The 15442-nt window shown below is 46.8% G+C and overlaps 1 protein-coding gene across 1 annotated transcript in view; it reads right to left on the reverse strand.

Annotated features, from left to right (window-relative positions):
• The window catches only part of ARHGEF7 (Rho guanine nucleotide exchange factor 7), a 116126-nt gene extending 101707 nt beyond the window's left edge, over positions 1-14419 (reverse strand). Inside the window, exon 1 of the mRNA XM_050972524.1 lies at positions 14240-14419. Coding sequence (XP_050828481.1) covers positions 14240-14404 — 165 coding nt within the window. The 5' untranslated portion in view covers positions 14405-14419. The remainder of the gene's footprint in view (positions 1-14239) is intronic.
• Positions 14420-15442: the final 1023 nt, after the last annotated feature.

Below are 15442 nucleotides of genomic sequence, written 5' to 3' on the forward strand. Positions count from 1 at the left end.
GCCCCTTCCCGCCCCAGAAGAAAAACAGCTTCACATAGAGGAAAACCTTGACTGAATCTAAGATACATTTTGGCAACGCAGCCATCTGCTCTCTGCAGCCGCACTCACGGTGCCTTCAGCTCAACCTCTGTAGACCCCAAAAGCAAAGTGTAGCCCTTCCACGGAAAAGCAGCCTGCCCCAAGAGCTTCAGGGACATGGCTTAATTTACCACAGCTTAACTAAATTTTGTGTGCATATAAGCATCGTTTCACAATACATTCATTGATTTCTGTGAAGTAGTTTAGCAAACAAATCATTGCCCAAACTGGACACCTCGTCCTGTCAGAAGGGGAAAGCCCAGCACAGAAGTGCGCTGGCAAGCCGCTGGAAACCGAGGCGTTGCAACACACAGTGTCACGGCCTTTGATCATGCATTACACTCAGAGGTTTTGTTACACGCACGTGTGTCAAGGTTACATAAACTCACAGCATAATCCACCTGCATAGCACTGGGAACTTCACATAAGGTTGACTCCAAACATTCTGTCAAGCCAAAACCAAGGTAGTGCCTTCCCACAAAGATAGCTGTGACCCACAGAGTTACTTTTTGATACAGAATTATTACCACAGAGGTAATTTTTGATACCGCAAAAATTAACAAATGTGACAGCATCACAGGGTGAGCCTGGCACAAAGAAATTTAAAACACAAGTCACTATCATTTTCTAAACAATATTCAGATGAGTCCTAAGTGAAAGCCACTAATCTGTAATATAAGGAATTTGGTAACAATATGAGTTGAAGAATCTTCCTTTCCTCAAGGAAAGAACACACACACATTCTGCTCCAAACTCCTCAAATTGCCCTCTGCAAGGACTACAGCCCAAAAGATAAATTCAGTAAGTTTGAAGGACACAAGAGGTGAAAGAGCTCTCCTGAAAACACCATGACATTCATGTCTCTTCCTTGAAACATTTTTGATTACTCTATTAATTTATTTCTTAATTCTAGTAAGAAATCTAGAGCTATCATGCCAACATCCCTTGTCAGAATAAGATGCTGGGAATTTTTTCCCTGTTGATGCTTCTAGTATGCTCTCTCCTGTATGTTCTTAATATTCACACAACAATGATATCATTACAATTTATAACTGTTTTATCTTAAACTATTTGCATAATAACTGGGGGTTATCTCCTTTTACACGTGCTACTTCACTGTCTCTTTTTTGTACCCACCATTTTCTTTTTCAACTACTTTGTTCATCAAGGCCTCTTTTCATTCTGAGAAACCTTAACATTACTTCTGCTCTTCAAACATGAATAAGGTCTCCCAAGAAATCACAGTAAATCCAGGTTTCTCTTAAGAGAAGCAAATGTCTTGTCTCGTAATCCACATTAACAAAAAATGTCCCAAAGTCTCCAACACATTAAACCCAGGAATTCTAAGAAAGCCACACGTGTACTATCACCTCATAAGAGGCCACACATAATTCATAAAAGACTGAGCAATAACTGGAAAAAAGAGGCCATAAGAAAAAGGTTAGGGAGAAGAAAGGGAAGAGGGTAAGGATAGACATGATTAGAGAAAGGCAAAGACTTTCAATTGAAGATTAAAGAAACAACAAGCAAAGAAAACTCAAACCCAGCAAATTGTTCCCTATCAGGTCTGGAAGCTTAAAATACATGCCAAATACATGAGACACCAAATACACCACTGAGACCTTAGCCCTGCCAGCACTCTAATGCATGTTTTCAGTTAAAAATCATCTTCCTCAAAACAATAAAATAAGTTACAGTAAATCTTTAGAAATATCATTTTTTTCCTTCAAAACAAGGGAAAAGACTTTGGAATTATAAAAGAAGCAGGGTACATTTTCTCAGCTCTGTGGCTGCAAGCATTTTTATACAACAGAAGCATATGGGTAAAGAATTTAAAAATATCTTAGCATTTGCATCCTGCTAGAAATGTAAAGCATTAATGGTCCTATAAAATGAAGCAAACCCATTATTTACCTGGAAAATCTTAATGTGATTCTGGCAACCTTCTCCTACAGACAGCTGAGAAACACAGCAAGGGACGTGAAGAACAAAACCAGCCCTGCCACAGAATGTTGAAGTGCAGTTATGTGGGCCAGGCCCATGACAAAATCACACATATGGTACATGATATCCTTTATAGTTACAGGAAGATCAGGAGCATGACCTCTCACACAGATCACATTTATAGCCTCACAGACTACTCAAAATGTACCAGAACATCATGCAAGCAGACCACAGGCAGGTAAGTCCTAGTCCGCCTGAATAGGACTAATCTGTACAGACACAAAGTATAAATAAAAGTAGGGTCATATTCCCAAATTGCTTAGCTTAATAAAAAGTGGGTTGAATGTACATGAAGCCAGTGAAATAAAGAGGTTATGTGTTTTTCTCTCCAGTATTTGCTTCATCCTTTTCCTATCACAGACCAACACCATTAGTTCATTAATGGGGATTGTCTACTTCTTACATGTATACACAGCTCCTAGTACAAAGAGGCCTCAGTGTCCAACTGGAACCTCTGTGTGCTCTAGTAATACAAATAAAAAAGGTTAATAGTAATTAGAAAAGACAGGGATTCCAGAGGGGCATGAGAGATTCTTAATTAGGGACCAGGGTGCCACAGTGGAATCTAAAGAGACGAGAGGAAGGTAATATGCAGAGCAGCCACTGTTTAAACCACTTCTTTGTGGTTCAGGGACAGGTTCTGATTAAGATTTAATCTCTTGGGGAGCAGTGCTAGAAACCCCAGCCCGTTCAATGAGGACACTTATGTGATGCAATGTAGCTATCAAGGAGCAGAGTACATTTCCCACCATCCAGAAAAGGTGGGGAACAATGTGCAATGCAAATTGATCGTACCTAGCTAAATGTTACATCCCATTAGATCAGTTTAAATCTATGGTGTTAAAAACATAACAAGTGAATAAGAAAGGGCAATGCAGAGAGGCTGCATCTGGAAAAGGTATGATAGGGTGGTCTTAGAAAAAATGAAAAAGGCTACTATAAGTTCATTTGGACAGGGAAATTATATGAAGAAAATAAGCAAGGAATGTGTATAATAATGAATTTTTTTTTTTTAAACCCAAGCAAACCCAGAGTTCTTTGATTGCAATCTCAAGTAAACATGAGACATTAATAAAAAGTAGGAGACATCTTCAGCTATAAGTATGGGAAATCAGCTGTTTACTTGCATTCACTGCTGAACAAGTTGACAAACTGGGTCACAGAACGAGAAGTGTACAAGGCCTTTATATAGAAACTGGAATCTGCTAGGTAGAGTGAGTAAGAGCACAGTTCCTACATGCAAGTTACATCAATCATTTATCTAGCACAACATATAAAAAGTACAACATGGTTTACTATGTAAGAAGCCTGTCTCAGTAACTAGAAAGCAGAAACAAATAGAAAACGTAACCTAGCTGCAAACTAGTAGCCAAGTTCAGCAGATGCTTGAAAACATCCTGTTCAGGTGTATGGCTGCTTGAGCAGAGTAAGGATTTCCCCCTATTTAAGGGCACAGTTCAAAGACTGTGCCCTTAAATAGGGGGAAATCCTTTTCATCCTGCCTGGACCCTTTTATATCCCATTCCCCCCACAGCCCAAACAGTTGTCCCTCCATGTTTCAGAGCACCTTGTACACACAAAGCATTACCGCAATCTAATCAGTAGAAATACCATAATTGCACAATGCAGCTAAGCTAACAAAAGGGTCCTATTGATCACATTCAGTCCCACAGCAGCTGTGTTTCCCTTGCTTCCAACCCCTTTGACTGGTCAAGGGCAACTGATCTTCCAATGGGGCAAACACCTCCTGCACAAGCACTACAGGCTGGGATTTGTTGCCAGGGTTTGTGTTCAGGGACAAAAATGAGATTAAAAGCATGATGAGGAGGAAGGCTGGCCATTCTCACACCAGCCTGTGTGGTGAAGCTGCAGGTGATTAACTGTCCAACACCTCCTGCCGGTCCTTCCCTCCCCAGCCCTCCCAGCTGCTGCCTCCTGCCTGCACCTGCACCCATGCCCAGCAGGGCCCATCCCTCTGGGCATTCGGGTTTCCTGCTCTGTCCCAGACCACTGGCCATCACAAGCTGCCAATGTGAGGCAACTTGTGCCTCAGAAATTGAGGCACAATTTGAGAGGCACAAATCGTGAGGCACAAATGCCCTGGGGATTGTGGGGATGGAAGAGAAAGAGTGGCTACACAGTTACAAAGGAGGACATCCTCTGCTTCTCAAGGGAGCATCCACTGCTAGGGACCAATGGCAGGTGCAGCACTTCCTCCACAGTCAGTGAGCAGTTGGGCTGGCAGGACTGCAGATGGGAGTCCCCTGCTCCTCCCAGGACAGCAGGAGGCACAGCTGCTCTTCTAAGGATCACATCCTCCACATCTTCCAGAGGAGCACTCTGCAGATGAGCCAAATCGCCTAAAGAACTGCACATCTTACTGATGGCACATTAGCAGGATGCTATAACTAAACTAAAAACACAGATCAGGATTCTCAATGAAGTGCGGCTCTGTTTTAAAATCAGGTGTCTTGACAGAGCACCAGACCATAGCGTGATACAGTTTCTGCAGTACTGTAGCTCTTTAGCTACAGTACTGCAGAAACTGTATCACATTTAACTGTGACTTTTCCCACCCTATAAAACCTGCAACCCACAAACTTTTCAGTAATAACCTGCACAGCAGTCAGCATGGGCTACACACCTGTATTTTGGCTTGAGGGAACCCATGCTCTGAAAGTACAGCAGCAGGTAGTCAGACAGACAGACACATAGATAGTAAGAGCTAAATCCAGAAAAAGACTGAAGCTCCTAGAGGTCATGGACTAAATTTTTTTTAGGTGGTGAAATTTTACATTTCCACAACACACCTAGACTCTGCATACAATACAAAGAGGAAGGGAGGTGCCTTATGATAATCCCTATTATCATTCTTATTTGCTGAAAAGGATACCCAGACACCAAGTTAATCAAGACACAGCAGAAGGTAAAAGCAGGACTCAGTGTCCCAAACTCCAGTCATCTCCTAGACTTACAAGAGTCCTTTGAGTGTCATTTGGAAGAACTCTCTGAAAAGTGGTTAGCGTCCATTTTTTATTAACACTAGAGCATAAAGGTTCCCAAAACTCTTGCCCTTGGACACCACTATTGGGAACAGCCACAGAAGAAGCTCTTAGACCGCATTACCTCACTCCGAAGCCATCAGCATGACAAACCCCACATCTGACACTCCTCTGCTTTACATCCTACGTTCCCACACCAGTCCCTGTATTCTCTTTCCATCTCTCCCACCTCAGACCACACACCACCACCTTCCAAACCAGCAAATTCAATCCTGCATTTAGCCACACAAACACAACCCACCACCTTTTCTTTACTGTCCAACAGGCCACACCAACTCAGCAGCCACCACTCTGTGCTCCCTCAGTCTCCACTTTGCTATGCCATGTGAAACTAGGAGCACTTTTAGTTCACTGAAGACTCCTCCAGCTCTTCTGATTTTTTCCTCTGCACGCGTTCAGAAATGCTCCTCTGCCTGACTAGCCATCGTTAACAGTGACCTACATTCAAACACACAAATGTTCTGCTTTAGCTGCTTCGGTTCTTTAGTGTAATAGCCCTCAAAATGTAAGTTCAACCAGGTTTGCAAATGAAATGTGTAGTTTTGTTAAAATAGAAGCCAGGTCCTGTGGCACCCTTTATAAATGGGACCTTATGCAAAAATTAGAGCTGCTTTTTTCCATTAATCTGCCCTCCAAAAACGACTCTGAAAAACTGATTCAGTTGTTTTGAGTTCATCTTTTCAAATATGTACCTGAATTAAACAATATTCAGGAAAACAGTACTTTTTTTTTTTTTTCAGAAGAATTAACAGTACTTTAGCCACTTCCTTTAGACCCTGATTAAATTCCCATCAATGTACATAGACTCAAGTTGCATCAGGGAAGGTTCAGGTTGGACACTAGGAGGCTTTTCTTCACAGAAAGGATAATTAAACATTGGAATGGGCTGCCCAGGGAGGTGGTGGAGTCACCTACCCTAGAGGGGTTTAAGGAAAGACTGGATGAGGTACTTAGTGCCAAGGTCTACTTAACAAGGTGGTGTTCACTCAAAGACTCGATGATCTCAGAGGTCTTTTCCAAAATAATTGATTCTGTGATTTTGTGGAAGTGTATAAATTGACTTCTATGAAGCAGGTTTTAACCCAGCCCTAAGATACACCATAGTCTAATGGCACCAGTGCAGTATGGTGCATGGTACTTTTGCTGTCTCAAGTTTCCATCTAATTTTTATATTTCAGACACAAAACATAGGTTGGCACAGCATTGAGAAAATGAGAATGCTATGCACATAAAACTTACAAGCTGTCTTTGCCACTGCTATTAGGAGCCTTGAAGGCCCCCTCCACTGTGACCTGAACTAGGCAGGAGTCCTACCAGAACACATGCACAGGAGTGTGCCTGAAGGATGTGATACATACACATAAGAGAGCCTGGCTGCAGCTGCAGCAGTAATCTGATTTCCCTTCCTTCCTAAAAGCTAAGTACTAATATTCCTAATTCCTGTGGTTTTGCTTATTTTCTTGCTATTTCAAAGAAAAAGAGGAAATCAGCTATCATGCAACTGACCCCAATCCCAAGCAGCATCATCAGCCTCAGGCTGCAGAGCTCCAGGGGTGCCAGCATTAAGTGTCCACAGGAAGATGTGTATTTCTCTGAAGTCAGCACTGAAGAAAGCCTGATGAAGTGCAGCTCCAGGTGTGGGCTTGGCAGGAACAGAACCAAAGAGATTCCCCTGTGAAGGAAGGCTGATGGGGAAGGATTTTGCACCCCTTGTCACGTAAAGCCTGCAGTGTTTCCTGTGGAGCATCACTGTTTTGATGCAGCGCAAGCTCAGGCTTCAGGAGTCCAATCACTCAGGGTTTGTTTACACTGGGAGAGCTCTGCTGCTAGATATGCTGGCATCGCTCCTCAGTGTGGATGTAACATATGCCAGAGAGGGAATTCCTCTGCCAGTCTCACAGCACCACTTCCCCCAGTGACATTAACAAAGCCAACAAAACCACTTCTCTGACAGCACAGCTGCACCAGTGGGGGGTATATGATTTTTACTGCTTTCCCCCTCCCCCCACCCCATGAAAATATTCCATAGGACTACCAAAGCCCTACAGAAGGGATGGATTCTCTTCTGGGAAAGCTGCCAACATCATCCAATAGCACTCACTGCAGAGCAAGAAAATGGAGACCCGTATTAAATACACTTAGACCCAAGCAGTGTTTCATTGGCCAAGAAGGGACAGGGGTCTCTGCCCATGGGCTCTCAGTGACCCTTGATGAGGAGTGGCATGAAGGAAACTTCTTGCAGATGAAGCTGGCCACCCCTGCTCAACTCCCTGCCACAATTACAGTGTTGAGGCACTGAAACAGGTTGCCCAGATAAGTCATGGGTGCCTCATCCCTGGAAGTGTTCAAGGCCAGGCTGGATGGGGTTTGAGCAACCTGGTCCAGTGGAAGGTCTCCCATGGTGTCTCATAGCAGGGCTGCTGGAACTACATGATCTTTAAAGTCCCTTCCAACTCAAACCATTCTATGGTTCTGTGACTCTGGTGGTGGGTAATGGCAGCAACCACATCATACTGAGAGATGTGGAGAGAAAATGGCTTTGCTCTAGGCAGCAAAGTGAGGGAGAGAGCAGAATGTCACACTGGCTGAGGATCAGGGAGTAAAGCTCAGCCAGCCAAAGTGCAAGACACTGCTTCCATGCTGCCAGCTCACAATATTTTTGCAAGCCCTGTTATGCTTGAAATGTTTTAAAGTTACAACTCTTCAAATCACAGACACTGAATAACAATTAATTTAAATTTTTATTTAAGGAAGATGTATATTGAATTCCCCTTGGTGATTCATAGCCAGATTTTAATAATATAAATGCATACTATATATAATATATATATGAATATATATGTGTGTATGTATAAATACACTTATAAATACCTAGTCTGCAAACTTAAATTTTAAAGCCAGACTTCCAGTTTTCTAAGGCTGGAATTACAATCTTAAACATTTTCAGCTGAACAATGTGGTGCCATCAGCGATTAGCTGGAAGTGTAACCAGAGGGGAGTGTGCTGGTGGCATCCCCACAGTGCTTCCTTTTCTCCACACACACACACAGCATTTGGAGGATAGTCTGGGTAGCAGTAGGGCACCTGAGGCGTAACTTTTTGTTGCCCATATTATGTACAGGCATAGAAAGAATGCATATAAAAACTGTGGAAAAGACATTAATGAGAGTAAGACCAGCAGAACTACATTATTTTTCCACATTTTCTCACAAAAAACAATTTAATTGCCAATAGTTTCCTTAATTGCCCCTTCTTCTCAGGATCTAGCACACCCTTATTTAACTCAGCCCAGATCTTTATGCACTGTCAGGATCTGGTTTTCAAGGAAAAAAGCAGTGCACCTAGATAAAGTCCTCTGCTTCCTCAATGAGCACAGGCAGACCATATTTCTTTGGATAATATCCCAGTTGCCAGAATTACAGAGCCAGTACATAAGACAGGAAAAGCAAGGGCATTCTCCTTCAAAGCATTCCTGCATCCCTGCTCTCACGAGGCAGTAGGAGTAGCACAGTCAATGACAAGTCTGTAACAGGACCAAAAAATCCTACAAAGCTCAGAGTATCACTGATGAGAACAGCATGTATTCAGGGAAAAGGCACTCTAATGACTTTCTTTGGGATAACTATTCCCCCCAAGGCTCTCAGCTCGTCCTTGCAGTGCTTCCACCCTGAAGTAACAGCACTCATACATACACCAGCATTCCCTGAGCACGCAGCCACGGCAGGCACACCTGTCCAGCTCGGATTATTCTTGCCAGAAGCACAGTAATCTCCCTGGGAGGACTGTTGCTGAAAGCAGGGAGCATATGCACATTGAAATGCAGATTTTGCTTCCTGTCCTGTGATGACCTTCTGCTGCTGCTGCACACAGCCACCACAATACCTTCCCAACAGATTTCAGTCAGAGAAGGTAGAACAGCCTTTGGGGTCAGCCAGGCAGACCCAAACAGCCTCACCAAGGCTTCAGTGTGAGAACATCCTGCCAGAGAAACTTCCAAAATGTTGGTCGCTCAGGGCCAAACAGCACCTGGAAATTTCCACCTTAGGAGCAATGTCTGCACTGCTGGTGGGATGTTCTCAAGCTCTGTCTGAGCTCCACATTCAGCTCCCAGCCAGCCTTACACCCTTTGCAAATAACTGGGCTACAAAAATCGTCACCTGTTATTAACTCTGGCTCCAAACACCTTTCCTTTCTCCTTCCTTTGCAACACGTGAAATATCACGTTCGGGTCACACCTTGTCACAACAGGAGAGAAGTATACTTAGCCCCGATATTTACGTGTGAAATGAGAGATAAGTGAGCATAAATCTCCCTTTGCCCAGCCTAGGCGCACACGCTCATCGCGGGGACACGGCTGGTGACATGGCTGCCACGTGCGGCAGCCCAAACCCTCCTTTGGATACTCCCAGTGCTTGTGCTCATACACAACAATTCATTTGCCTTGTGAATCACAAAGGGTTAATTTAGTCCTAAATTACAATTCAGAATGCCTCACTTAGCCAAAGACCTCTCATTAAAACGAGAATCATACAGATGTACGAGGTATTTGTACAAACATCTTAATCTTTGCTGCCATCAGTTCTGGTACTACCCCAATTAATAACCAAATTAATGTCAACGCCACAGTTCTGGTACTACTCCAATTAATAACCAAATTAATGTCAACGCCAGTACCCAATCCTCCACAGGGAACAGGAATGACGTTTCCTTTCGGCCATGCCCCAAGCCTCATCCAGCAGGAGAGAGAGCTGTGTCTGTTTTCCCGGGGCCAGCCCCGTGCCGCCCGTCTCCCACCTCAGCGCCGCGGGCGCAGCCAGAGGAAGCGGCTGTGTTTTGGATCAGCCTCCCCCGCGCAGCAGAGCAGCTCCTGCCTCCTTCAATCCTACGCTCAGTGCACCGCCTGGGCATGGTCTATTCGACGGAGGGGGGCCCGGCGGGCGAGCCCCAGCCGCACCCCCGCACGCTCCCCGTGCCCCGGCTTCAGAGCCCCGAACCAGCTGCTGCCGTGCCCTGCAGGAGCCCCTGGCGGAGGGGGGGCACCACGGGGTGTCAAATGGCTGCTGCATCACATTCCCCGATGCCTCTTCTGCATCTTCCCCAAAAAGGAACAAAGCTGTCCTCAAAACGACGCTTTCTGTCGAACAGCTGACCAAAAATAAAAGTACAAACAAAACTTAATGGAGCGCGAAGCCTCATATGACAAGGAAAATTCCCGCTCCAATTCTGATCTCTGTTTACAACGTTGAAAGTGGGTCAAACTGGTCTGCGATGGAGGAATCTGTTTGGAAAATGATCTCTGAGAGGAAAAGCATCTAAGCGGCAGACAACTGCACTGCAATGCTTCCACGGGGATCCCTTGCCTGCCATCAAAGTAATTCAGTTTTACCACACAAGGCTGAAACCCTCTAACTTGAAATTACGGCTTTTTTATTCAAATTACTTAAATTCAGCAATTCCCTATCTTTTGGAGCAAATCAACTAACCATGTTTCAGCATAGATCTCCTTGCTTTGAAAAACTAAGACATAGCTGGGTTTGGATAGGGTGGGGGAAGCTGTTGTCAGTTTTGTTGATTTTGCATTGTTTTTTGGTTTTTTTTTTAATAATTGCCCTCACTTTTGTTCATTTCCTGTGTTCAGGACAAGGTTATTGTGCAGTACCATCACACTGCCTAACCCAACTGTTTTACCCTGTCATGGTCTCTTTCAAAATGCAAAGGAATGATTATGACCTAAAATGTGAGCCCCAAAATAAGGAACAGTCTGTAACAACATTACTTTTCTAAGTATTTTCATTCTGACTTAGAGAAATCTAGTCAATATAATATCTGTCCTTTCCTATTCAAGATAGAATATGATTGTGATGTAAACAAATTCAGCCAAAACTTCCTGGCAAGAAGCTCAGTAGGGTGCTCTGTGCAATGCTGGTATACAAATACAAGGCAATCTAAAGAAAGAATATACTAACCAGCCTTGAAATCCCCTAATTTGTTTTATTGACTTATGAAAATTCTGTTCTTTGACCTTCAAGTGCTTGATTCCTTTTATGGTCGCACAATCTTTATTTATTTAAAAATCTCCTGTTAATTACTCTCGGGGTACCCAGAGGCTTTAAAAAGCACAAAATGCCAAGAAACGTATTACTACATTCCTGCATTTATTGAATCCTCTTTCTAATCTGTTTTTGAAAGAAAGAAATACATTTACAACATTTTCTAGAAAACATCTTTAAAAGCACTGCAAGCTGATAAACATTCCTTCATATTTATATTTTGTAATTTTTTAAATGTTCTCTTTGGTTTTAGTTACTATTTTGTATTTACAGAAAAATGAGCCCTGTAAGTCTTCAAAGTGTCTGCTAATGTCAGATATTTATAGAAAGTTATGATCTCAAATGATTTTAAGAACTGAATCAGTCTACATCTGTGAGACATCCTTGTATCTTTTAAACTTCAAAAATGTCCAGTTTTAACTAGAGACTTTCAGGGCAAATAAGGAATAAAAAGGCTCATATTTTAAATGCACCCAGTATAAAAAAAAGTAACAAAAAGTAGTAGCCAAAAAGACTTGGAAAAAATACCGGGGCACAGTAAAGGATGTAAATTTTATATCTGTTTACTAACAAACAAAGAAGAGAATAAAATAACATGGAAACAGCTCAGACATAACATAGATGAGAACTTGAAAGATGTATGGGTTATAAATTGTAAGTCTACAGAAAAAGAATATTTACAAAGTTAGGTGGAAAAATGAGTTTGAGAGACATCTATGAATTAGAAAGTGCTTTGAGAATGGCCCATGGAAATAAAAACAGTTACCCTCACAAAACCAAAGATCCCTCTAAAAAAGACTTTTAAAGGGCTGTTTCTCCCCAGACTTACAACTAAGTCAGAGCCAGAGGAGAGACACAGGGTCAGCGGGAACGCCTGCCCCAGCACCCTGCTCGAGGTGGGGTGAGCTCGGGGGGTGGGAGGCTGAGAGGTGCCAGCATTCCTCCCGCCCTGCTGCCATCCCAGCCCGCGCTGCTGCACCGCCAGCTCCACCATGAGTCCCGCCGACAGCTCCTTGCACACCCAGTCTGGTGTCCTTGCTGGTTGTGGGGAGCTGTGCACCTCTGCCAACCCTCCTCTGCTTGTGGGTGCTGTGAAGGGACCCCCACCCGAACATGGGAGGTGTTTGCTCCTCTGAGATGAAAAGAGCCTTCCATTCAATAACCGAGCTGTCCCAAACCGTACTGTAACAGAGAAGCACATTAAGTTGGGAAACACTCTTTTAACACTTATTTCTGTTGTGCTTTTTTGTTTATTTTGTTTTTTGGTAGAGCCTCTTTCCCAGATTGAGTGCAGGACCCCATTTTACTAGGCTTGACATCTACACAAAGGGGAAAGACCTTTCCTGCCCTAAAGCTCAGAACCCAAAGCCCAAGAGGTGCTCAGGGAGTGTGCCTGGAGCAGCAGTGTGGAAAAGGCTGCCAAAACCTTCTTTGGGCTTGGTGCCACCAGGCAAAAGAGCCTGGAGACAAGGAGGCATGGGCAGAGCCTGTCAGAGCCAGTGGATAGTTAGGTGGAGGAGCCCCTACTGACTCCCAGCCGCACGCGTCACCCCAGATAGCAGAACAGGACATTTACCTGCTCTGGAGCCCCTCTTCGCAGCCCAGTGCACTGGACAGCAGTTTGTACCTCACATACCACCTCCACAAAGCTGCAGCCCCTTGGGAGCAGCAACATCCTCTTCAGCTCTATTGCCTGAACAGCCACTTAGGGGGAAATGGTGGCGGGGAAAGCTGGCAGGGACTTCAGCTGTCCCAGCTAGCCTCACTGGCCACCATGGTGGTCCCTGAGTTACCCACACTCACAAAGCCACAGACACACTGCGCCCACTCTCATCACTTCCATTGCCCACCAATAGCACTGTGGGCTCCTGTGAGGTTTCCATATCCCCACACTACCTCCCAATGTACCTGTGAATTTGGGAGGCAGGAATGATCTACTACATCTGCAGAATGGGACTCCAGTCCAGAGCCAAGACCTCCACGCTATAGTACAACACAAAACAGTAGCAACACCAGTGGGTGCAAACTGAGGAACCAAAGGGGACAGCCCAGTCCAGTGTCCTGCTGAGCTCAAGGCACTGGTTACAACTTTGGGGGTCTGAGAACTACTTGAAATAGAGCCACAAAAGATAACAAAAGCCCACTGTCTGCCGGCTCTAATGAGTGGAGTGTTCTGCCAACTGCAAAAGGTGAAAAATACGGTGTTCTTTTCAAGCAAGGAGTCATCCCACCATCATAGCAGATGACCTTCATCAATCTTCCCTTCACTACCTTAGACTGGCACAGGAGAAAGTTTTTTGCCAATATGTGGATCTCTGTGTGCACTACGTTATTGAACATCAGGTGAGACAACTGTACTGTTCCAAGTTTTGAGGTGCAACCAAAGCCCTCTCCCTCTGGCTGAGCTACGGCAGGAATTACGTACGTACACAGAACACATAAAAGTTACCTGAGAGAGTACATTTTCTTCAAACACAACGCAAACTAGAGCTGTAACGCGTTTTTTCAGCCCTCCCCCAAAAAAGGATGAGATTTTTTTCCACAGGCTACGGAACAGTAAAAGACCCAAATAATGCTAGAACAGCCTTCGAGAAAACTAAGCATCAAACGCTAAAATGTCCTTCAGAGGCTGGAAGGGATGAGCTGAATCACCTCCCAAGCGAGGTGAGGCACCGACTGTTCCAGCAGTTGCGTAGATAAGTTTTCAGCCGGCTCGTGGCAGGCAAGGAAGGGTCCATAGTCCTCCCCCCAGAATTAATGCATCTCCCGTGCACAGCCAGGACTCCGCTTTGGCGAACGGACCGTTTGTACAACACTTGCAGAACACTGGCCCTTCGGGGGGGAATCCCCTCCAGCCCGGCTGCCGCTCCCCGCTCTCCCCCGGCCCCCCGAGGGGGACCGGCTCCGCTCCGCCCCCCGCGCCCCTCACCGCCCTCCCCGGGCCCGGGGGTCCCCCCTCCGGCGCGGGGGGCGGCGCGGGCGGGGCCGGGGGCGGCGGGCCCGGCCGCACAAAGGGCGGCGGGGCGGGGGCCGCCGGGCACTTACTTTGTCTATGGTGCCCGGGAGCAGGCGGTCGAGCAGGCGGCACAGCACCACGCCGTCCTTCAGGGAGGACTGAAGGAAGCCCTCGGGGTCGGAGATGGTCTTTTTGGGCGACTCCAGCACGCCCAGGGCGATCAGCCACGTAACGGTCTGCTCCGCCGAATTCATGGCGATGGCGGCGGCGGGCGGGGGTCGCGGCGCCCCGCGCCTCGCGTGGGTTTTGTGTGTCCCCCGGCGGGGGCTTCAGGCGGAGGCCGGCGGCGCCGCCCCCATGTGAATGCAGATGACGACGCCCCGGCCCCGCCGCTACAGACACATGCAGCTGCAGTGCCGCCTCCTCCCCGCCGCCCCCCCGCCCCGCCGCCGCCGCCGCCGCCGCCGCCGCCGCCCCATGACATCACTGGCAGCGGCGGCGGGCGGGGGCCGCGCGCCCGCGGAGACCCGCGCACCGCTCCGCGCCTGCTGCGCGCGCCGAGGGGCGGCCGGCGCGCGCCCCCTGGCGGGCGGTCTGCTCCTCCGCGGGCGCGCAGCGGGGCGGGAGCGGGAGCCGGAGCTGCCGGGCGCCGCCGGCCGCGGGGAAAAGTTGCGCGATACCCCGGCCCCTCGTTTCCTCCTCGGACGGCGCCGTCGCGTAGAGAACGAACCCCCACGAGCCTTCAGCGCCAGGCTCGGGCAGACTGTTTTCGGACCATCTACCTCTGGGAGCACCGGCAGGGGGTTCCGGCCCGACCGGCTGCACTAACGCGATCTCTGCCTTCGCCCGTCGTTCCCTTGCGCGCGGAAACCCGTTCGGGAACCTCGGCCCAGCGGCCGGGTCGCGGGCTAGCCCCGGTGCGCGCCATCCCCGCCGTGCGCCTGCCGGGATGCTCCATCCCCGGAGCGCCTCCCGCCAGCTTCCACCCCGATGGTCTGCGGCACCGCCTGGGAAGCCAGCGCGAATACTCAGAAGTACTGTGAAAGCTAACCTGAAACAGAGCCTTCCTGTGCCTTTTATTCTGACAAAAACCATTCCTCAAGGCTTTGCTTGGACAGGGCACTATGAGCAATCCGGTTTTTTTTGGTTTGTTTTTTTTTTTTTTTTTTTTTTTTGTTAGGAGCTGGCTGGTGTGGGCTCCCAGGATCCCTCTGTTGCCATCAGCCTCCCTGATGCAGCACACACGCCAGGAGAGACGATACCACCACAGCCCCTCCTTTCCCTTCTCGCCC

Source organism: Serinus canaria, chromosome 1 (genome assembly GCF_022539315.1).
Source record: "Serinus canaria isolate serCan28SL12 chromosome 1, serCan2020, whole genome shotgun sequence".
NCBI lineage: Eukaryota > Metazoa > Chordata > Aves > Passeriformes > Fringillidae > Serinus > Serinus canaria.